The sequence below is a fragment of the Vulpes lagopus genome, chromosome 15, assembly GCF_018345385.1.
Source record: "Vulpes lagopus strain Blue_001 chromosome 15, ASM1834538v1, whole genome shotgun sequence".
Taxonomy (NCBI): Eukaryota; Metazoa; Chordata; class Mammalia; order Carnivora; family Canidae; genus Vulpes; species Vulpes lagopus.
In genome coordinates, this window is record NC_054838.1 from 37,912,851 (window position 1) to 37,937,218 (window position 24,368).

General features: G+C 40.2%; 1 protein-coding gene and 1 non-coding gene across 2 annotated transcripts in view; one reads left to right on the forward strand and one right to left on the reverse strand.

The window, feature by feature from the left end:
• Positions 1-954: 954 nt before the first annotated feature.
• LOC121476713 lies at positions 955-1,061 on the forward strand. Its single transcript, XR_005984003.1, has one exon. It is a non-coding gene; the product is annotated as a U6 spliceosomal RNA (small nuclear RNA).
• A 4,641-nt stretch (positions 1,062-5,702) lies between these two features.
• Positions 5,703-24,368, reverse strand: part of RAB38 (RAB38, member RAS oncogene family) — a 56,323-nt gene continuing 37,657 nt past the window's right edge. The window contains exon 3 of the mRNA XM_041729615.1: positions 5,703-6,586. Coding sequence (XP_041585549.1) covers positions 6,434-6,586 — 153 coding nt within the window. The 3' untranslated portion in view covers positions 5,703-6,433. The remainder of the gene's footprint in view (positions 6,587-24,368) is intronic.

The window sequence follows — 24,368 nt, forward strand, 5'->3', positions numbered from 1 at the left end:
CTATCTCTATAGATTTGGTATTGTCCTAATTTTGATACCTCCAAAAATCGATGCCATTTTTATCTGTTTTATTTGCATTATTTGGATTTAATAAATAACTAAGCATACAGAATAGTATCATAATAACCACATGTATCAATTACTTGCTATAGTTTAGGTGCTGTGCTAAGTGTTTTTCACATATTATCACAAGAGGACACCACCTCTCCTGATAGGTAAGAGAGGTGCTTAGTAGTGTCTGGCATATGGTAAGCCCTGTTAGCATTTCCTGGACTGGCTAAGAGGAGATAGTTCAGGATAATGTTTAAAAGCAGGGACATTGCGATTGGGCTCCCTGGGTTGGAAGGCTTGCCTTGCCCATCTGTAGCTGTGTGAGTTTTGGCAAGTTGCTCAGTATCTCTGTCCTTCAATTTCTACATATATAAGAGAGGAGATGAGTAATTCCATGTAGGGCAGCCATGAGGATTAAATGACATAATAAAGGAAAGCTTACATATCAGTGACTCTCCCATAGTATGTATTTTATAAATAACAGTTAACATGTCACCATAATGCAGCATGTGAGTGATAATGGTCAAGAGCTAAGCAAGTGTGGAAAGAGATTTGAATTATGTACAGTGGCCTACAAGGCTACAAGGCCGAGCCATTATGCTGATCCTTGAAGAATGAGTAGGGTTTCCAGGCCAAAAAAAAGGGGGGGGCAAAGGATACTGTTAACATCAGGAAGTGCTAGCTGAACACAATAGTCTTGTGTGCCTAGATCCTGGTGTTTTAGGAAGAAAATTGTAGGCACACATGTTCAATTTGCTTAAACACAATTGGAGCTGTGGTCCCTGATTTAAAACCAACTTATGTTTTTGGAAGAGATATCTTAGTTTGGACGTCTGACCTCTCTCTTGATACGTGGTAAATTATTTACATATTTGAGTTGCTATCTTAAGATCTGAGAGCATAGTGCTTGCCTCGGCAGCACATATACTAAAATTGGAAGGATACAGAGAAGATTAGTATGGCCTCTGTGCAGGGATGACATGCAAATTTGTGAAGTGTTTCATATATTAAAGATTATAGGATCTTCTTGCAAAAAAAACGTTTTTTAAAAGATCTGAGACCATGGTTTAGTCATTTGTATCTCCAGAAAAATACCTAGCCAAATCCTGGAACTGAGTCATTATCCAATAAATATTAGTTGAGGGAGTAAGGGAATCAATAAATCAATGGATATTCATTTTGAAGACCATGAAAATAACAATTTTCTGTGGTGGATTAGGGTTAGAAGGACATTCTAATCTTACCATGCATATTTTAGACACCACAGTTCAGTGGATGTTTAGAAAGAAAAACACTGAATTAGAGATTCCGTGGTAATGAAGAATTGTTGCCTGGATGCTCTGATGTTTTAAGAACTATTAGCAGTTGAAGCTCAATCAAAAATGAAAATCCCTTGGGGTGCCTGGTTGGTTCAGTCAGTTAAGCAACCAACTCATAATTTCAGCAAAGGTCATGATCTCAGGATGGTGAGATCCAGCCCCAAGTTGGGCTCCCTGCTCAGCTCAGAGTCTGCTTGTCCCTCTCCCTCCCTCCATTTGTACTCTTTTTCTCTGTCTCAGATAAATAAATAAATAAATACATTTTTTTTTTTTTAAATGAGAATCTCTTAATTGGGAGATGATTCTTGGAAGCACTGGCAGAGGAGTAGAGAAGTAGGACAGGCAAGGAAAGGAAAGCAAAAAGGTTGTGATAATGAGCAAGTTACCACTGTGTGAAACCTTGCCTCAGTCCCAGGGGGACCTCTGAGCGTTCATAGCATGAGATTCAGATTTATTCCACCTGAGGAGGGGAGGATGCTGAAGAACTTACGTCCCTGTATGTCAGCCTCAGATGAGACTGCTCCTGGGGGTGCTAACTTTGTAGCACTCTGGTCTGTCCAATGTGCAAGACAAACACACCCCATGCATCCGTGGAATGCTTATAAGCAGAGATGCAGGGGACTGCGATTGGAAGCATGGTGCTGAGGGGCGTGGGCATTTCCTCACTATTGTCTCACTACCATAGTCCATGTCTTCCTTTCTCAGATTCATTTATGCCACATGTTAAGTTCAGTCTGTCCTTTCACTGATTTTTAAAAATATTTTATTTATTCATGAGACATGCATACACACACACACAGAGAGAGAGAGAGAGAGAGAGAGAGAGAGAGATGGGCAGAGGGAGAAGCAGGCTCCATGCAGGGAGCCCAATGTGGGACTCAATCCCGGGTCTCCAGGATCACGCTATGGGCCAAAGGTGCTCAACCACTGAGCCACCCAGGCGTCCCCTTTTCACTGATTTTTTAAAGGAACTTCTTGGTCATAATTCCAAAAGGGAGAGAGAGAGAAATAGAGAACTTAGAACAAAGGGTTGGTAGGACAAGCTAGTCTCCACTGCTGTAGTCAATCTTGAGACGATAATTGATATTCCACATTTCCCTCCTTTACCACTTCCATTCCCCTGACCAACCTGCTCCTAGGCTAGGGTCACCCTGTGGGGCAAATACTCAAGAGTTTTATTTCTAAGAGTATGAGTCCCGGGTTACTTGTCCTCAGCAAGATGCTATCACTGCAATTGCCCTTTCAGTTCTCACTAGGCGTGGAAGCATCAAGAGACACCCCAACGAGTGCCATGATTTCTAGTCAGACTCCTCCTGTTCCATTATTTAGCAGCAACTGTATCCTCTTGGTAATCGGGATGAATTACCCCTGCCTGTGTGCTAACAGCCTTCTCCAACAACAGGCCTGTAGGCACGAGGAGCCAAAAATAATCAGGCAGCAGCTGAAGCTATAGAGTTAGCAGAGCCCTTACTGTGTCCCCTGGTAGAATTATCAAGACCTCTAACTCTGCAGAACCCGGAGTTGCAACAAGGGGAAGCTTGCTTTCTTAAGTTGATTCTTTAAAGTGATGGTAGGAGGCTTCACTCCCATTTCCACCTTTGATGCTAGCTATTCAGGACCTAGCACTAAATATACTAACATCATCTAAAAGTAGTACCACCTACTGAATTTAACCACATTGGTGTCATTCCCAGTGAAACACAGCAACATATTTACAGTCTCAAATCTGGTACAGAGAAGAGTGACCACTGAGCTTCTCATTGATGCTGGTATCCCTTTTTGGCGGACACTTCTTATTGTTTTAGTGAAGGGAGTGTCTATGGGCTTTCCTGAGGAACATAATCAGTTGGTAGTTTCTCTGATATCACAAAATAAATACATTATAATATGCCCACCTCTCTGAGACCTTGGAACTCTCTTCTAATACTTTGCCAAGGTAGTTCTGGCATCTCCACATCACTTATTTTAGGCCAACATTGTTTCCAAGCTTCAAAGAGCTATTCTAGTAGCACTTTGGGATCAGTTCCAGGTTTACTTGCCAGAATGTTAAAAATTAACTCATTAAAGAGTGCTCTCCTAGAAACAGATTATCTATCATCTTGTGCTACATTCTGTCCTGATTGCATCTCAAGACCAAATCAAGAACATTCTCCAGATTCCTACCAGTACTTATTAGCCAGGTCCTATAGTTTGTTTGATTAATAATCCATTTTACCCTGCAACATAGAACATATTTTTCTACTCAGTTCATAGTGAGACCTGATCCTAGTTATTTGTCCAAAAGCAATGAGGGCAGTTGGTAGCAGAACTCGAGAAGGAAAAGTATCACTTTATAAAACATCCTATTCAGGTGGAGCATTCATGTGGCAAGTGACTTTTCTCCCCTAGGAATGGGCAAGGGTCTTTTTTTTTCTGGGCATGGTTTCAGAAACATCTTTGGGGCCAAGACACTCTAAGAGTATCTATCCAAATATCTCCTCCTATATTCAGTGTCTGACTCCTTTCCTAAAAGAATTCTCATTTTAGTGGAGAAGACTTGCTAGCTCTGTGTAGGGAGTCTCCTTTAAAACTCTGCTTCTCCTAAAATCAGATCTGAGGCCTGATTTTCAGCATCCATCCTCTCTATCCTATAGCAGAAGGAAATGAGGATCACTTTGATTGTTGTTTGGAGGTCTTCGAGCTTTTACACCAAATCCTGAGATGAGTGTTGGCTGACTCAAGACTGTAACGTTTCCTCCTACAGAGTTTCTGGAAGTTAGCCAACTCCATGATGTCATGTCTTTAAAGACAAGAACAATAGACTTTCCTTCCATCTATATATTTTTTAAGATTTTATTTATTTATTCATGAGAGACACACAGAGAGAGGCAGAGACACAGGCAGAAGCAGAGGGAGAAGCAGGCTCCATGCAGGGAGCCCAATGTGGGACTCGATCCTGGGTCTCCAGGATCACATCCCTGGGCTGAAGGTAGACGCCCAGCCACTGAGCCGCCCAGGCATCCCCCTTCCATCTGTATTCTATCCCAATCCACTTGATGACAGTCTTAGTAATTTTGATGCTACACATACAGTTTGTTAGGGATTAGTTCCACCATGTTGTTTATCAGCAAAGTGGTCCTTAGTACCACCTAGCTGCTGAATGATTCAGTTCAAGAAGCTGGTGTTGAGAATCTGCTTCTTAGGTCATCTTTGTCCCAGCTAACTTATTATGCTGGGGTTGGATTTCCCCATAAGACCCTGAAACAAGGACTTGAGTAAAAGTAGTTAATTTGGGAAGTGAACCCAGGATAGACCAGTAGAGGAGTAGAGAAGTGAGGAAAAAAGAAAAGGAAGCTCATGCAGGATGAGTCAGATGGAAGGTATCCCCTATGAGAACCAGGGGCTTCATCCCACTGGGAACTTCTGTAAGGCTTCATAAAGCATGCCTCAGAACAATGTTCCTGAGGAGCAAGGAACCTAGGGTAGTCATCTCTCAATTCCTGTTACCATTGGTTGAGAGACATTAACTCCTGGAATTTCTCACCTGCCTGCCTCATGTGTCAAGTGCTCCAGAGGCCAGAGAATACCCTCTGGGAATGGGGTCACAAACATTCATAGTAAGAGGCTGAGTGGTTGGTGCTTATAGAAACAGGGAATGCCAAGATAATATTTGGGCAGGACGCTCAAAACATCTGTTACAAAAGATAAAGCTCCCGTGAGTATATTACGAATGTCAGTGCTGCCATTCTTTTTTTTTTTTTTTTTTTTGAGAATGAGAGAGAGAGAGAGAGAGAGAGAGAGAGAGAGAGAGAGAGACTGTCAGTGTGAGTGGGAAGAGGGCAGAGGAAGAGGGAGAGAGAGAATACCAAGCAGGCTCCCCGCTCAGTGTGGGGCTCTATGTCATGACCCTGAGATCATGACCTGAGCTGAAATCAAGAATCAGATGCTAAACCCACTGAGCCACCCAGGCACCGCTCAGTGCTGCCATTCAATGCCATGAAACTAGTAACTAGCCACAGCATATCAGCACCATATCCATTGTGTAAACCAAAACATTATGATGTCTGTTTTGTTTCTCTGCATGTTGATTGATTTGGTACCTTTCTTGATGAGAATATATGAGAATATATTCCTCTGTCTAACCAAGAAAATATGGATACACTGCTTGGCCTAAATGTTGATATGAACAATAGACAGACTCATCTCAGTATAATAGTGCCCAGAAGTTCCTTTAAGTGTATGTTTCTCATCCTGTTTCGAAAATTCGAAACAGAATTTTAGAAATGGGTCTTGAGAACCATGGATACATAGTCAAAAAGAAAAAAAATCACAATACTAAGACACTTAAAGCCTTTTCAGAAACAGGGAAACAGCATCTTTTAATGTCTTATTTTCCACTTGTGAAAATATATATAATATATATTACATGAACAGAAGAGTCCCACGGCTGGAATCAAAGAAAGCTAACAGAAAGGCACATATGGAGGCAGGTCTTTTCATAAGTTTTCAGTTAAACAACATTTAGGGCATCACAAGTGACAATAAAAGCCATAAAAGCTCAGGAAACCTGTGTACTGACTCTAAAGGGCTAAATAGGAAATGACTCTTAGGTCTGTTGAAAATGGAGGTCATCTCTGGAGAAAAAAAGTTGTTTCTACTTAATAGGCCTGTCAGCCCAGCAGAGAATGTATTGGAGTCTGGACAAAGGCATCAGGGGCAAAGTGAAAGCCAGTGCTTAACTTGACAGCTAGACTGCTCTTCTCCCCTTTCTCTTTAAGACCTGAGGCCTTGGCTGATTCCACGAAGCAAGTAACAGGGCCGATGCTGGCCTTGCAGAATTGTGGTCAACTACAAGACAGAATTTTGTAACAGACTAAATATTTAACAAGCCTGTAAACACTGTGCTGGTGTTGGAAAAAACATAAAAAAGAACACTTGCTTTTTTTCTCTCTTATAGGAAAGGTATAAGCATAGATCTTTGGCTTGCCACATATGTATCCCTATCTTGACATTTACACAAATTGCTAAGAATTAAGATGTGAGATAATGAGATTATTTCTGTCAGATGCCAGTGAAGAAGCCTACTAGGATTTAGCACAGCTGGAGCAGCTGACAATCTTGGGCGATGTGAGGTGGGGCTTCACGATGTCCGGCTCAATGGACTCCATTAGGTCACACTCGTTGGCAAGTATATGTTTCACCAGGCATCTGGAGGCTTCATCAATGTTGATATTCTCCTGTAGGGGGGCGGGAAAAAAAAACTTTTCTTATCAATATACTAAAATAATTCTGGAGCAGGGTCCTATATGTGACAAAGGGCAGTATTTTTGGTAATTCATTGGAATACCTCTTCTATGTCCTACCCATGCATCCTCTTTCTATTCTCCACACTCTCATTCCTTCGAAGAACCTTCCTTTTCAGTCCTTCACAAAAGCAAACATATTTGTTTTGTCCCTTAGGAGAAAGTGTTTAGCAGGCTCACTTACTTTTAATATGTTGGATTTAACTTAGAGGGCAATTTTCTTGTTTTCACGTACTCTTACACACTATAGTGTCGGGTGTAAGACACGTATATGTCTTCAGTCTGACTTTGGTTCATAATTGCCTACTGCCACATACTATTTTTGTGACCTTGATAAGAAATAGGAATAATAAGACACCTCTTATAGTGGTCAATAGTGATTTCACAAGTATTTTCTGGCTATCTGCCTTTCGATCAAACAGTAGGAGCACGCTGCTCTGACCTCTTTGAAGTTACTCATGGACATGTGACTTTCATCAGACGATGGAATATGAGGGAAGATGTGGCTCACTTTCATATAGATGTAATAAAAGGCAGTGCTTCTTTCGTCAATCTTTTCTCCCTGCTTCTGCAATCATGGAAGCACAGAGATGGAAATGCTCTTGACCTGGGTCTATGTATGAGGGTCAAGAAGAGACAAGTATCCCATGATGATGTATGTAGCAGAGTCAGAATTATGACCTTGTTGTTCCAAGCCACTGAGATTTAAGGTCATTACTGTTATATTACCTAGACAATCCAGGTGGATATAACTCTTCAAAGGAAAACATGAAACCAGAAATTTCAGTATGTGTTCAAGAATAAAATAAACTTCAATCTGAGGAAAATATGGAGCAAACATTTAAATCTAAAATACATTGTTTATGGAGATGCCTGGGTGGCTTAGTCACTTAAGTGTCCAACTCTTGGTTTCAGCTCAGGTCATGATCTCAAGATGGTGAAATCAAGACCTACTTTGGGATCCATGCTCAGTATGGAGCCTGCTTGAGATTCTCTCTCCCTCTCCCTCTGCCCCTCCCACTTGTGCTCTCTAAAACAAATAATAATCTTTTAAAAAATACATTGCTTATTCAGTTACTCCAGATTAAATCGTTCCTGCTAATCAGAAAACTGAGAAATACGGAATATTTACTACTGGCATACTAAACAAAAAACCTGGATCTCCAGTAAAGTCAAATGTGTAGAACTTCTCTGGGTGTTTCCTCATAGTCAATGTAAAGAGATAAGGATTTTCTTATCAAATTATTTTACTACAAGACCTTGTCCGACCTGAAGTATAACTTCTTATCTCTGAATTTTGTATGTGTGTCATGTTTGTTGATATATTTTGAGATCACTGAAAAAAGTCATACTACATGGAAAATGTAAGAGGTAGTAATGGTTTGCAAATGGTACCTATGGCTAATGGCAGTTGATGCAAATATTCATTAACATGTTCCCCATCTTTCAAGTCCAATCCTGAGTTCACCTGAGACCAAAGTTTAAGAAAATTTTTGGAGTTCCAGGAAACAGACTGATTATTTTCTCTTATTTACAGAGCCTTAGTGAAAATACTTTTTCTAAGTATAAAACAAGGTAAAATTCTGGTTGCTTTTTTTTTGCTTGTTTATAATGTTCTCATTGTTGTTGGTTTTTATTTCAGGCCAGAATTCATGTCTCTGAGCCTCCCATTCCTCAACTATACAATGGTCTTTTTTTTTTTTTTTTTAAGGTTGATTGATTGATTGATTGATGATAGACAGAGAGAGAGAGAGAGAGAGAGAGAGAGGCAGAGGGATGAGGGAGAAGCAGGCTCCATGCAGGGAGCCCGACATGGGACTCGATCCCGGGACTCCAGGATCGCGCCCTGGACCAAAGGCTGGCGCCAAACCTCTGAGCCACCCAGGGATCCCTATACAATGGTCTTGATGACAATACTTACTTAATGAAAAACTGCTTCTCCTTACAGGGTATAGTAGCCATTGATGCTTGCACAATATGTACACGCTGGGCACTTTATACACCATAATCTTACTTAATTCCATTTAAAGCCATATAAGGTAAGAGTTTGTTTTTTCTTACTGATTTTGTTGTTATTGTTAGGCTGGGCTTTGTTAGCTTTAGCTCAAGTATGTGCCTCATTCCATGGAAGCCAGTCCACAGAGATCGGCTTCCTCTAGCCCTGTTCCTTGCTGAGTGGATTACTGTGCCTTCAAGTCATTGCCCACGCTCAGCATGCCTTCTGCCACTCTTCCTCTGCCTGGTGTCATGCCCAGGGGTCACACCTGAACTATCTCCTCTCAGAAAGTAATCTGACTTAGATGGGGCCCGGCTCTTTGGGAGAGACCCAGCTCAACATCTGCTTTTGCACCCAGCCACTTGTTTACATGAACAATTAGAAGCCTGGTCCAGGTCTTCTGCTATCTCCAATTTTAAGAAAGTGCTACTGGGTAGCCTCACACAGCTTTCCAGATTTTGGCTTCATGGGCCAGCACATCTCATTGAGGAAGTCCTACTTCTGACTGGTTTTTAGGTGGTTGCCAAGCCATTAATAAATCAACACTTGGGTTCCCATTTGGCTATTGCTTGTGTGTAGGGAAGGAGGCAACAAAATCTCACCTCAAATATTGAACACAAGATATTATTATGTCTGTTTATAGATAAGAAAACTTAAGTTTAGGTAGATTAATGAGACAGGGAAACTAAAGGACTCCATAAATATCTACTTTTTGCTCCTTTCTCTGCTCCTTTGTTGATAAGACCTGCAACCCCACCCCACTTTACAAGTGCCTCAAAATGCATATAGCATATGTCCTCCTTGTAACAGACAAGGAGTTAATGACTTCTCTAGAATAGATAACATCTAAGGTAGGACCAGGTGAGGATGACCAGTTGAAAATAGCATTTGTGTGTTCCAGACCATCAGCACTAGACATCTTGACACCAAGGACTCCCGGCTTCAAGGAATGATGCCTGTGCCTCCATCTAACCAGTTCCTGAATGCCTGAGAGGGTACGTACACCGGACCACTGACCCCAGCAAAAGCCCCCAGACCCTGAATAAAGATGAGACTCTTGCTCCTTTCCTTTCCAAGTCTCCTGGACATTCCATCTATATCGGCTCTCTCAACATCTTCAATAAACTCTGCTTTCACCTCATGCTGGCTCACATTTGATTTCCATCCTATGTACAGCCAAAGACCCTCTTGGCCGGTCCTACAGGACCCCCTCTGGCTCCTTGGACCTGGCCTGCTGGTATCATTAGAAAACTTCCCCAAGATCACACAGTGGGTTGGGGCCAAAACTCACATCCAGGTCTTTCTGACATCAAAGCCGGCTCTTACCATGCCATATTCCTTTCCAAGATTGCTTTGGAAATCAAGTGCAAAAACAAATAAAACATTCTTACTTCAGTGTTAAGGCCCAGTGCTAAATAAATCTTAGTTTCTTTCTCTTTCATACATTAGGGGAAAAAACATGTTTATGTGATAGGAAAAACACATTTTAAGCATTCAAAAGGGCCCCCAGTATTAAGTTAGACTAGTCGGTAGTATTTTTTAAACCTCCACTCATATATTAACATGCCATTTAAATAGGGTTTTCTTTCATTAATGTGCAAACTGGCAAAATCTACTAATGAGGCGAGTGAAATGCAAGTGTGGATAAATTTATAAAACTTCATCGGCACTATGAGAAAGACAACAAAAACCTAAGCCCAAGTAGTGGGACTACTTGGATTATCAAAAGATAAGATGCTGCTGATGAGGTTGTTCATTAAGTTGAACACACCTAATAAAGGCTAATTGGTCTAGGATTCGGGACCATGGAGGATGAGGCTGTCAATAAAGGAAAGCATCAGAGCCAAGGAGTGTTAACCGCCTGCTTTCAGGTGGTACATACGAATAATGAACAACACAGCAGCTCTATAACATTCATTAGCCCATTCAACTGATATAATTCAGAGTCCCACTAAGCGGTAGACACACAAAGGAAAAGATGATAAAATAAGTCCCATTTTTTAATTGAGCTTCACCACCAACAAGGTTTGTATAAACAGCAAAAATATAATGAGGTTGGAAAGGGTGTCTGGTATCACATGACTATAGAGCCTCGAGTGCTCAGGGGGCCAGGCAGAGTCACTGAGGACTTTCTGCAGGTGAGGTGTCAATAAACACAATATGATACACATCCATTACTAGAGAGACCCTTAGCACTCTGCTTGATCAATTCATCTATCAGTAAGTATTTAGTAAATACCTATTGGGTGAACCATGGTGCTGTTGCCATGGCATATCCAGTTCAGATTAGAAACTGAAAGCAGAAGCTTGGCAGAGGGGCAAATATGATCATTTATCGCACTCATTCTACAGAAAGGCCTGGTAGCTAGTGTTCTGAGCACGGGCATGAAGCCAAACTCTTAGCTCCTCCACTTTGTGGTTGTGTGACCTTGGAAAAATGACTTTAACCACTCCATGCCTCAGTGTCCTCATCTGTCAACAGGGAATTAAGAGATCTACTTTACAGGTAATTGTAAGTTAATGCATATTCATATTTAGGACACATGAACTATATAGACAAATACTCAGACAAGGGCATGGTCTACATAATCAATACCTGTTATCACGATATTGTCATTTAATCATCAGTAGAACACAATAATGTGTGCATTCTATTCCTCCATTTTGCAGCAGAGGAGATGGAGTAACTGGCTGATCTCAAGACACACACTGGTAAGCAATGGGGCCAGGTGTGAGATCAAGGAGAAGAGTAAACACGAATATCTACCACAATATTTACCATATGCTTACTACAAGAAGCAAGGTATAAAATGTTAAGAGTGCTGGCGTAGAGCCAGACACTCAGCTCCTCCAGAACAGTATAGTCTGAGCACATGTGTCTCGCATTTAAACAGTATGGGCACAGAGCCTCCAGCAAAGTTGATTTCTATTGCAGGTCCTACTCTCTTTGTATCCACCACTGACGTCACAGCCAAGGGCCTAAATGTGGGGAAGGGATGGCAACACAGAGCAAACTTCCCCTCTCCTTCGGTCCACACCTAGCATGGATAATCAAAACTTGCCTGATAAAACTATAGGTTCAGACTCTTTGGGCAATGATATTGCAATATAATTGATTGAGCTATTTGGCATCCCAGTGGACACAGCCAAGTCCACATTTTCTAGGTGCTGTGAAAACACACAGCTGCTGGCTTAACTGCAAAACACTACCTGGGGACTTTTATTTGGATTTATTCTAGAGAGTACGAACATTTCCAGGAGGAAATGCATACATTCTATGACTTTCAAGATATGTACACTTAGACTGCATCTGACTGATTTATTACAAGTTGCAGGATGGTTATTGTGCACACTGTGTCAGGTTTATGTGTGCTTCTCTTTGTATCTCTGCTCAGAACCTTTTCATTCATATTAATTAAGCATGGCTGAAAAAAAGGCTTAAAATTCCTAACAAAGCAATTTAGTAAAAACAAATAGTTGTAACTAGAGTGTCTACTCCATGCTGGGCATATAGCAGGTACTGTAGTTATGAAATAATGCTCACATCCTATCCTCAGAAAAATCTATTAAAAAACTAATCGCCATATTTTAAAGGTAAAGAAACTTTAACCTTTAACAAGGTTAGGTAACTTACCCAGAGCAGTATATGACCTCAATCTGTCTTTCCAGCTAAGATTGGCCTCACTCCACTTCCTATCCTGTTTCCATATATTACATTGTACTGTCTCCCAAGATTAAAACAGATATTAGAATAGTTTCATTTCTAAATCAGTTCTCAATCCTGGCTGCATATTCAAATCATTTAAAGAATTTAAAAAAAAATCTATTGTTGGGGCCCTCCTCCCAGACATTGATATAATTGGTCTAGGATGGGGCCCAGCATGGGTACCTTTTAAAAAGATTCTCCATTTCTTTTCTTTTTTTAAGTTTTTTTTTAAAGACTTATTTATTTATGAGAGACACAGAGAGAGAGGCAGAGATCCAGGCAGAGGGAGAAGCAGGCTCCCTGCAGGAGCCCAATGCAGGACTCGATCCTGGAACTCCGGGATCACTCCCCGAGCTGAAGGCAGACACTCAACTGCTGAGCCACCCAGGCATCCTTTTTTTTTTTTTTTTTTTTTTTTTTTTAATTTTTTTTTATTTTTTATTTTTTTATTTTTTTATAAATATTTTTTTTAAATTTTTTTTATTTATTTATGATAGAGAGAGAGAGAGGCAGAGACACAGGCAGAGGGAGAAGCAGGCTCCATGCACCGGGAGCCCGACGTGGGATTCGATCCCGGGTCTCCAGGATCGCGCCCTGGGCCAAAGGCAGGCGCCAAACCGCTGCGCCACCCAGGGATCCCCACCCAGGCATCCTAAAGATACTCCGTTTCTTTAAAATGTACATCAAGATTTGAAACACACTTGTATAATCAGGAATGTCTTTATGGCATTTTTTTTTTTTATTTCAATGGTGAACTTTCTGGAAGTATCATTTAATAGAGTGATTTTAAGCTGCAGTGATTTTGATCTTCCTGTAGAGGATGGCATATAAATCTAACTATCTGAGGTCTTGGGTACTTGTCAGTTTTTTAATTAGCTCTTCAGAACATCTGTCTGGTGGCAAATTATTTAATCTCTGACCCCCCAGTGCCAGAGAGCAAAAATATTCTAGCAGAAACCCTTCACATCTGCCTAGTTAGAAACTGGCAAAGATTTCATCCTCCTCTAATCTTTCCAAATGCATCAACCTCAAACAAAACACCAAGTGTACCAGAGGCTCTGAGGTTAGGACACTAAATTCCTCAGCCCTGTGAAATTTTAATTAGAGCAGATGGCCCGCAGGATAACACCACCATTGGAAGTCATCGCGCGCAGAACAGCGGTTTTCATAGCCTTTCTCTAAGATTTAGTACTTGTTCATTGAGCGCATAAGCACTAAACAGTTTGCCTGCTTCCATTTGCTTTAGTTCCTATCTAAATGGGGCGGGCACAGCAGACACCAAGCAGTATCTTTGTCTGCTTGGCACCTCTTCCTTCTCTCATCCCTAATATCACTCTCCCCATCCTTCCGATAACTGCTGCCTCCCAATCTTGAGCTTCTACTGGGGCGCCTCTAAATTGAGTCCTCTATCTCAGACGTTGTTCTCAGGAGTTGGCATTTCATTTAATTTTCACAACAAAGCTGAGGCAGGAGGCATGGTCCTCCTTTTACTGATGAAGTGAGGAGCACAGAGGCTAAATGGCATGCACACAAGGTGTCAAGGACTGCAAGGGGCAGAACCTGGCTTCCAGCCCCAATCCTTGGGGCTTCTGTATTTTCTTTTCCCTCTCCCTGCTGACTTCTTAGAGTCTATGGCCAACAGTTGGTTGGTGCCCAGGCAAAGGTCTGCCTGAATCCAAACCCCACCCCCATGGTTCTACACTAGAGAGTGTGCTTCAGATAAACCAGGTCCTCATGATGCCCTGTCATCTGACAGTAACTTTTAGTTTACCAGACAGGCTCTGGGAAGGACAGATGGAGCCATAGTGTCTCTGATTTCAATAACAGGACAGAATCACAGTGTCAACATGTAGATACTGGTGAAGAAGAGCAAAGTTCACAGATAAAATCAGCTCTGAAGACAGTGTCCCTCTGACAACCTCCCCCCACACCGCCCCCACCATAGCCCTGCCCCAGCCTCTGTCCTCCCTTCACTAGGGGTCCAAGTTCATTTCCTGGTCCCTTACAGCTCTCTTCCCCACCAGCCCTCTGGCAGCCCCAGGAACCCCACCTCAGGCATGAAACATCCCCAAGCATGCCAATTACCAGGGAAATCTGATAGCCCTGATCCAACCTGCTCTCATCGACTCATCCGGAAACCAAGGCAACAGAGAAGGACAGTGACTTGTCTGGCATCACACAGACTACCTCTCAGCTCTTGCTGTCTGTACACTTCCTTGTTTCTAGAAATATTATCTCTTCAGAGTAGCCTTCTCTTGGCACTATGAAATGTGTCATCAGGGCTCCTTGGCACTTTCTATCCACCTGGCACTTACCAGTGACTCCTAAGTGCCTATCATCTAAGTCCTTAAAAATGGATTTTATCTTATTATGTTTGTGTTCCTGGCTCCCAGCACAGTGTTTGGTGCATAAGAACTCTTTAAACAAAAATTACCAAAGTTAGCTGACATCTGTGGAAACTTACTGTATGCCAGGTATCTTTATGTACTTCACCTTAATGAACTAAGCTAAAACTCAGGAGAGGAAACAGGGATGGAGATTTTAAATTTTTTCCCAAGATCACACAGCCAGCAAATCAAACTTTTGGGACCTGGTTCCCCAGCCTGTGCTCAAACCCTTCTCCTCTGGCCCTTGAAAGGTCAACAGTATTAAATGGCAAACCTGATCAGAGCCGAGAGCCCTTGCTCTTAACCTACTGTGCCCACTCCTCTCTGTAAATGTCTGCGAAAGGAATGAAGATGCAAGTCCCTTAACTTGATAGCCAGTGCTTTCTTTTTAAATTTCAAAAATTATGAATGAGCAGTTGCAACATGGTATGTTTGGCCCATAGGTGTTTATTTTTTATTTCAAATCTCTTTAAATGACACATATGCATAGTCTACAGCTTGCCACCTACCTGACTCATTTCCTTAACTTCCTGGCTCCTGGAGGAATGTGAGTTCACCATTCCTGTCTCTTCTCTCACACCAGACTGACAACACTAGCACCAAGCAGACACCATTCCCAAGATCTTTTTTTAGAGTTTACCATTCCTGTGATACATTGCCAAATTCAATATGTAGTGCGCAGATTACCACTAATGGCTATAAAGAATCAAAGCATTCATAGATTTTGCCTCTATTAATATTTGGCTTTAATCTAATGTTTTTTAAATCTCCCTCACAGTGAGACCTATACTGAAACAGTGGTAGAGTACACAGTAATCAGTCTTGAAAAGAAAATAAAGAATAAACATAAGCAGAAAACCTATCATTTAGCCAGACTTTCTAAATCCCATTAATGAAGACAAAGAAGCCTTCAGTTACAAGGCTTAAGAAGATAAATGCCCCACCAGACACAAAATATTAATAGTAATACTTGCTAACATTTATTGAACACTTACTATCGAACATTTACTCGGGTACTATGCTATGCTATGTATGCTTCGTGAATAACTTCATTTCACCCTTAGTACATGCTGGGAACTGGATATATTACTAATCTATTTTACAGATTAGAAGACTGAGACACATATAGGATAAGCTGTGTGTCCACAGGATTTGCTGGACTTAATTCAACTTAAAGTCACACTTATCGAGTGCTATGAGCAGAAATTACCTAATAATTCATTTCTATCATAATCAAATGCTTTCATTCCAGCACCTCCATGAACAAGTCTGAGGATTGAGACTAGAATATTGTCCCAGGAAGCAGCAGGATATAATGGAAAGACAATGAGCTTTGAGAGAAAAAAAAGAGAGAGAATGAGATTTGGAGTCAAGCTTTAAAACCTGGTATTGTCACTGACTGCAGGACCAGGGGCAAATCCAAATCCTGAGCCTCCCCTGCTTAATCTAGAAAACGGGGCTAATGATAACTACACATCATAGGGTTCTTGTTAGAATTTATGAATTAAATGATACACAGATGAATAACTTAGACATTACATATAGGTCCTCAGATAAATACAAGCCCCCTTATCATGTCTGCTTCTCTTCATCTTCTCCCTTTGGGTCATTCTTTAGTCATCATTTCTCGTGAGAAGTTGCCTCTGCCTCCCCCGGGCTCAGACAAGCACCCCTCTAATCTGGCACCTGCCACTGGTCAGTATGGAATGGCTTGTTAGTACGTATCCTCCACTGAACTGGGGGCTCCTGTGGGTTTCATGGCTGCATCCCAGTGCATAGCACAGTGCCTGCAGACAGGAGGTACCTGGAAGATACTGGGTAAAATACCTTTGGGTGGATAGCTTTGGAAAATACTGGGCAAATATATTAGGTAAATTTGTTAATTCTAACAAATGAATGAATGAACAAGTTAACAAGGGCCCTCCAAAGAGTAACAAGTCCAGATTTCAACCTGAAAATAACTTCAGATGTGGGCGATATCTGCAGGGAGTGAAAAGGAAAACGTATTCACCACAGAATTTATTTCTCAAGTCAAACTGCCTGTTCTTATCTTGTTTTCCAAGTATGATTTGACACCATTCTTTTTTGGGTGAAATGGAAGGAAGACTGACTGAACCACTTTATAAAAATCAAGCTGAACTATTAAATGCTTTGCAGTAAGGCAGACCTACATTAAATACTGATTTTGCTTTTTAAAAAATGTCTTTATATCCTGATGTTTCAAAAACTATTTCAGGTGACTTCCATTATTTAATAACTATATGGTAAACTTAGGCAAAATACTCACTTTTCTTGCATGTCACCTATAATATAAAGGTAATAGCACCCAACTGACAGAATTATGAGAATGAGACATAATTAGATATGAAGCAAAAGTAGAAATTGGGCAACATCATATATATTTAAGACTATGTTATATATGAATATTTTTACATCATCTTTCCTTAAGAACTTTTATGAAACTGAATGAATGATCAATTCAAGCTTCATGATCACTTCTCAGGCCTGTCCTTTATCTTTATATACAGCCCTTTTGTCCAGCCCTCTCCAGCAGAGAGTTTGAAACCTGTTTTTCCAGATAGCATAAATGAAACTCCAACCATAATTGTTAGAGTACAATTAGCTTGGGAAAAAACATGTATCAACAAAACCATGTGTAAAAGGTGACGTGCTGATAAAATTAAGCAAATAGATCTTTTAACCCCCTTTTTATGTTCGAATGTCATGCTACTAGCTAACTATCAGAACTCTCTAACCCTAGGTCTACACTAAGGGATAGACCTAAGTCTCCACTTCTCTACCACATCTCTGATGTCTAACTCCTAAATTCCACACTCAGATAACAAGTCATTTGTAGACTGGGAAACCTCCCTGAGGTAGTGCTTAGCATGTGCTATTTGATTTTCTTTTTTATGATGGGGAATAACACTTCACTTCTTTTCATTCTACAATTTGTAGTAGCAAAGGAGGAGGAGATATTCATTTTGGAATTTCTATTATGTAATACTGAAATATTATGTAACCAAATGAAATAATTTATTATTCAGCAAAGAGTCATTGATCGTTTTTCATGGACCAAGCACTATTCATCAAAGTATCTATAATCTTCACTCTAATACACTCTGGCGCCAGTCCCTATGTGGTTATTTTACTAGTCCAGGCCTCTCCTGCCTCTGCTTAGACATGATGATAGTGATGTGCTCCATGTCACAATCACCGTGACATTTTGCTCTGAGCCAGGACCTGTGTAATCTCTTCTATGGTCACATGCCTCCATTTTTCTTCCCATGGCAATTTTCTTCCATGTTCCTTCCAGATGGTCTCCTGACTACTCTAACTAGAGTGTAGTAATAGTCATACTTTGCCCTAATTCCCAGCTCAAAAAACTTTGTCGACTCATGTTGCCTGGTCAGAATCAGTCCAAACCACTAAACTGAGGGCCAACCAACAGAACTCCATCTTAATTCTCCTGGCTCATCACCCCTGGTGCCCCTTACTTAGCTGGGCTCCAAATGAACTAAAACTATAGGCCATTCTCTTAATGTGCTTTGCTTGGATTATTCTTACTTCTCTGTCTGTAGGTCCTCTGCCTACAGAGTGATCTCATTTGGAAGTAATTAGCTACTGACATCTAACTGATTCACAACTGATTTCATCTTACTCTGCTTTTAACTTTTAGGTGAAATCTGGGTACATTTCCCAGGTTCAGAATCTTCAGGGTATCTTGAATTTTTACTCTTTGTGTGTTTAAGAGACTATTCTAGCTCTGCCAATTGCTAGCTATGTAACCTCAGGGAAGTAACCAAATGTCACCAGGCAGGCAATCGTGCATAACTGGTGCCTCAGTTTCTTTACCTGTAATTGTGATTTGAAAAATAATGTCAATGTTACAAGGTTGCTGAGGATGTTATGAAAACAAGGTGAGCTATGTGAAAGAACTCAGCAATAGTGTCAGCATATAATAAGCCCTGGGGAAAAAAAAAAAAAGAAGACATCTGAGGAACAACACAGCGACCTGCTTAAATATTAGGTTGTATATGAGATATGTATATGTTTGGGGGGAACAAACATAATTCTTTGTTAGAGTGAGTATGTCTGAGGTTTCATGACATGGTACAGAAAAAAAAAAGGCATCTTATGGTTAAATCATTTAATGAAAAGTTAAAAACAATTCAAAAATGTTTCTTTATCACTCCTCAGAGTCCTAGCAGCTCACAGAATGTGGCATGTGGTCAAACTTCTTGCATTAAACGGAAAAAAGCTTTAGCATCTTGGGTGGCAGGACATGAGGAGAACCAGAGCAACACAGAAGAAAGGGGAGCAAAGGGTAAAGGTCTACACAATAACGTGAATCGAGAAAAGGCAGATGCAGGTTGGGATGGGAGGATTGAAGAGAAGCAAGCAGTTCCACTTTCTTCTCCCATCTCCAAGTCGAGAATGAGTATGCAATATTTCATCAACTCATCTGATCACAGAACCCTTATTTCATGCTCTGTCTTACAGAGCTAGTGTTTGCCTTGGCACAATTTGGCCATTACTGATGAGGAGTTGTGGTGACATATCTAGAAGTGGTTGTGGATGGCTAAGGAGTGGAGTGGATAGAGATATTTATTAACTGACTTTATGTTATACTTGTGGTTTTCTACCTTTACCTACGTAGTGCTAGGTATTTTTGCCATTTTTCATTTTTCTGGGCCTAGGCCCAAATGAAGTTTGTATATTTTTTTTTCAACATGACTAAAAGAGTAGACAGAGATAATCTTAATAATAAATTTAAAGACAAAGCGCCTGATTGGTGATGATAATCTGAGCTAGGTCAAGGTCTCTTAGGTGCTTCCATAGCAGCTTCTACAGTAGCTTTAATCATGCATGGTTACAATGACTTCTAGAAGGGTTACCTTTCCACTAGATATTAAACTTCTTGAGAGCAGAAGTGGCACTTTTAGGCACCTGGAGTGTTACCAGCAGCTTATATAGGGCTTGTTTGCACCTACATGCTCAACAAGTAATTTATGAATGAACTGAGCTGTGAAAGGGAAAGAGAAATGGTCTAATACCAATTAAAATCACAAGAAAATATTGTGATGTCTTTTATGTTGAAGTCTATTATACTGAACTTCCTTTAAACTCAGGACAGCTTTAGACAGATAATTAATTAAGGGAGCTGAGTCCTCACCCTGATGTTACTACAAACTAGCTTAGTTACTACGAACAGGTTAAGTTTACTCTTTGGCATCAGTCTCATCAGCTGTGAAAGGAGAGAATTTATATTCTGCCTTTTTCCCAAACAGGATTGAAGGTGACTTGAGACTATCTTCAGCCCTTGACTAATGCTTTTGAACTGGTAGAAGCCCTAAGAATAATGTTCCCTTAATGGGAAAGATTTCTCAAATTGAGAGTTTAAGAACAAGATGTTTATTTAAGCAATCATTTACTAGAGCAAGTACACTCTATCAACATGATTAGCTATAAATGTTTGGTTGCAAAAATCAGAAATCCATTGAATTACCTAAGTCATCTGAAGGGTAGTCACCAGGAGTGAGGGAATTACCTAAAAGACCCAGACAACTCCAAGAACCTTAGGAAATAAAATCAGGCTCTCAAATGTCATCAGATCAGCTTCACTTTTCTCTATCTACCCAGCACCTTCTTGCACATAAAGGGGGAGAGAGCTTTTAGCAGGTTCTGGGCTTACATTCCCACAGCTTTGCCACCCAAAAGAAAAGGCCTCCTAACCCAAAACTCAGTTGGAGAAGTGCTGGGGAAGAACATGGATGAGTCTGGCTTCAGTCACATATTCACATTTGAGGATTTTTTTTTTAAGATTTTATTTATTTATTTAAAAGAGAGAGAGTAAGAGCAGGAGCTGGAGAGGGGGTTAGGGACAGAAGGAGAAGGAGAAGCAGACTCCCCTATGAGCAGGGAGCCTGATGTGGGAATCAATCCCAGGACTCTGAGAACATGGCCTGAGCTAAAGGCAGATGCTTAACCAACTGAGCCACCTAGGTGTCCCCATACTCAAGATTAGAGCAATTCTGAGTCCAGGAGAGAATGGCCCCAGGAGAAACCCCACTCAGGTCACGTGGACATTACTGGCCAATTACAATGACTTGAGAGAGAGTATGCAGGAAATGGTAATTTCCATTTGGATAACCTGTGGGGGGACCTGAAAGGGAATGTTTGGGAGTAGAAATACAAAACTGGCCACGGAGGAATCACTGCAAAGTCAGGAACTCTCTGTTGTATTTACTATACAGCTTCATGAACATCATAATCATCTACACTAACATACGTATTTCATGTTCTAGACAGGCATAAGCAAGGTAGGATTTTAAAAAGAAACAGAAAAATATTTTTCCATAAAGTTGTGCATTATTAAACAGATACATACCTAGTGGCAGCTGATAATTTCCACATATGCAGAATAAGTGGACATTGGAGTTTTTATATTGGATATGCAAAAAGAGGTAAGTAGAGTTGAAATATAAATGATCTGAAAAGAAGCCCCCTTCAGAAAGGTATGAAGTAGTTGCTTACTAAATTTTTTTAAAAAGGAATAAAAGAGGCTCTTGGCATTTAAGACTTAAAGTTAGTTCTGATTTTCTGGTTATTTTTACAGATTTCCACTGAATTCAGTCAATTCAAAGGACAATAACTTTGCCAGGTAAAGGACATTTGTTTCAAATGCAAACTTTCAAAGTCTTAACTTTGTTCCCGAGAACCATTTAAGATGTATTACCTGCTTTCTTGCATTATAAAATATGATTCAGAAAATGACTTAGCTTTTTTTGTGGTACCCAGGTTCCTTTTACCACCTGTTTCTTCCTTCCTCTACTGGTATTGTGTATATTTAGGTCTACAGCTAATAAGTCAATTCTATGTGTTGAGGAGCTAAGAGTAAATATAGCCTAAAAGGGATAGAATGAGGTTCTTTTTAATAGACCTTTATTGCTGATTAGAAGGCAAATGAAAATGTTAACAGCAAAATCAATTGGTAATTTGATTACAGATAATTTTAATCATCTATTTTATAATTCTGGTTATTTAAAGTTATTTATAAGATGTACATACTATGTTAGCATTCACAGTCAAAGGTGTGAACAGAGGAGTGATTAATCTTGAGCCATGAGTAGGGTAGATCCTAATATCTTTATTTTACTCTCAAAGCCCAGACAACAGGAAGGAAACAGCACATCTATAAATATTTCATGAACTGAAAAATAGAATTATAGAGAATGAATGGAAACTTATGTAGGTTTTTCTCACAGATGGAAAGCAAAGTATAAGATTGAGTCTGGAGAAAAATAAGGACAAGAAGCTCAGAAACAGAAATTCTAACTCTATAGTCACGAGTAACCCAGTGAAGAAGAAAGAGGAAGGAGATCAAAAAGAAACCCGTTGACTACAGGAACATCTCAGTTAAGATTAGGTTTAAAAATAATATGCACAACAGGTAGGAGAAGGGAAGTAAACTCAGAACAGATTCGAGGGTGGTCTGAACTCATCCAAATAGGTCAGGGTGCTCAAACCAAGTCTAAGGACACGCCTGGAGAAAAAGATAAAAGCAGAAGGAGACAGTACTGGAGTTTATTCAGAGCAAAAGTATAGATCATGAAGGGAAAGCCTAATGTTTAAATAATGTGGTGCAAGGATAACAGATGACACAGAGAAGGCAGACCTAACACAAACCAACTAACTTCCTTTTCTTCTAATAATAAGGATTTCAGATTGAACAATCAGGAGACTGCCTCTCAAATGTTTAGCATGATGCCCGTCATCACATTCTGTGAACAAGGTGGCTTCACGCAGAATGGGTAGATGGTGGCACAGAGCTCAAATCCCAGTTGGGAACTAACCTCATTTTCATCAGAAGTTTGGATGAAGGCATAAGCATAATGAGCAACTTTTTGGTAGACCCACAAGTAACAGACAGAAATGACATGATGAAATTTGGATTTTAGAGTGTCCTCACAGACATACAAATACTTGGCAAGTATAAAGTAGCTCATCATTTTTGAAAATCTATATGAAAACATGTAATCAGAATCATACAAATGTCCATTCCTTTTGATCTAGTAATCTATTAAGAATAAAGCCCAATAAAATAATCTTAAATACATAAAATAACTTATGTATAAAGATGCTCATAATGACATTATTTATCATAGTGAAAACGAAAACTGCCTAAATGCAGAACAAGTACAGGAGGGTCAATAGAGGGGATGTTATGGTGCATCCTTATGATGCAAAATTACTCAGCTACTAAAAATTACATTTACAAAGAGTTTGCTATGAAAAATGCTCATGATAAGTTTTAAAGTTGCATATAATATGATGCAATTAGGAAATGTGAGGTTAACAGTGATTAATCCTGGGTGGGAGCTTATGTGTGATTTTGTTTTTCATTATTAAGTCCCAATTTTCTTAAACTAGGTAATATTTACTTTCTCCACTTTGGCATTTCCACTCACACCCTGACCATCTACACACTACATAGCATCTCCTCTTCCTTTCTGATGGAATCCTGATTATGTGTAAGTAGCAAAAACTTCCCTCGCTTCTTTGCGCTAAGCGTAGTTAAGACTAATGAAATATAAGCAGAAGACTACCAGGTAAACTTCTAGTAAAACTACTGTTCCCTGAAATTTAGAAAACAGGAGGTGGGATGGGCAAACTCAACTGTTACATGTCTTTTACCCTTAACCCTCCAACATACTTGTTCCTACCTAGAAACCAATAAAGCAGACAGAAGTCTAAACTGTCCACAAGATTCCCACCTTCTGGGGTCCATCGCCATTGAGTAGAGGTAGGACCTATGAATATAATAGGATACTTGGGCAGCCCAGGTGGCTCAGTGGTTTAGCGCCGCCTTCCTCCCAGGGCCTGATCCTGGAGACCTGGAATCGAGTCCCACGTCGGGCTCCCTGCATGGAGCCTGTTTCTCCCTCTGCCTGTGTCTCTGCCTCTCTCTTTCTCTCTCTCTGTGTGTGTGTGTGTCTCTCATGAATAAATAAATAAAAAACTTTAAAAAAATGAAACTGGATTCATAGATTAAGGCCTCAGAAGAAAATTTAATAGACCTTAGTATAAAATCTTACACTTAAGCTTAAATTATCAGCAGTTTAAATCAGTAGAGTAAGACCTTATTTTAACAGCTTATCATTTGCAAAAATAAGGAGGCTTTTCGATGACCATGAGTATAACACATGTCATCAGTTTTGCTACACCTGTTAAATTAATACAATATACTACTATATAAAATTAAAAACACGACATAAGCAAGGTAAGTTAAAGCCTTGTTATACCATGCTCTGTCCAGTCTGTCTGGTATGTTATCAACAGACCTGGCCACTACCTCAAAAAAAGGCAGATGGACAGATTACAGAGTGTCCAGCTCGGGAATGAGAATGATAAGAGTTCTTAAAGCCATTTCCCATGAACAACAAGCAGGAGTCTTAACAAAGAGTTTCACAAAAGAGTGAAAACTCAGAGGATTTGAGTGAAAGCCAATTAAGAAAGTAAATAGCAGCTCTATTCTTCTAACTGCTCAGGCCAAAAACTGCAGAGCCCTCCCCAAATCCCTTCTTTCTTGCATAACTTCCATCCAAATTATTAGGAAATCCTCTC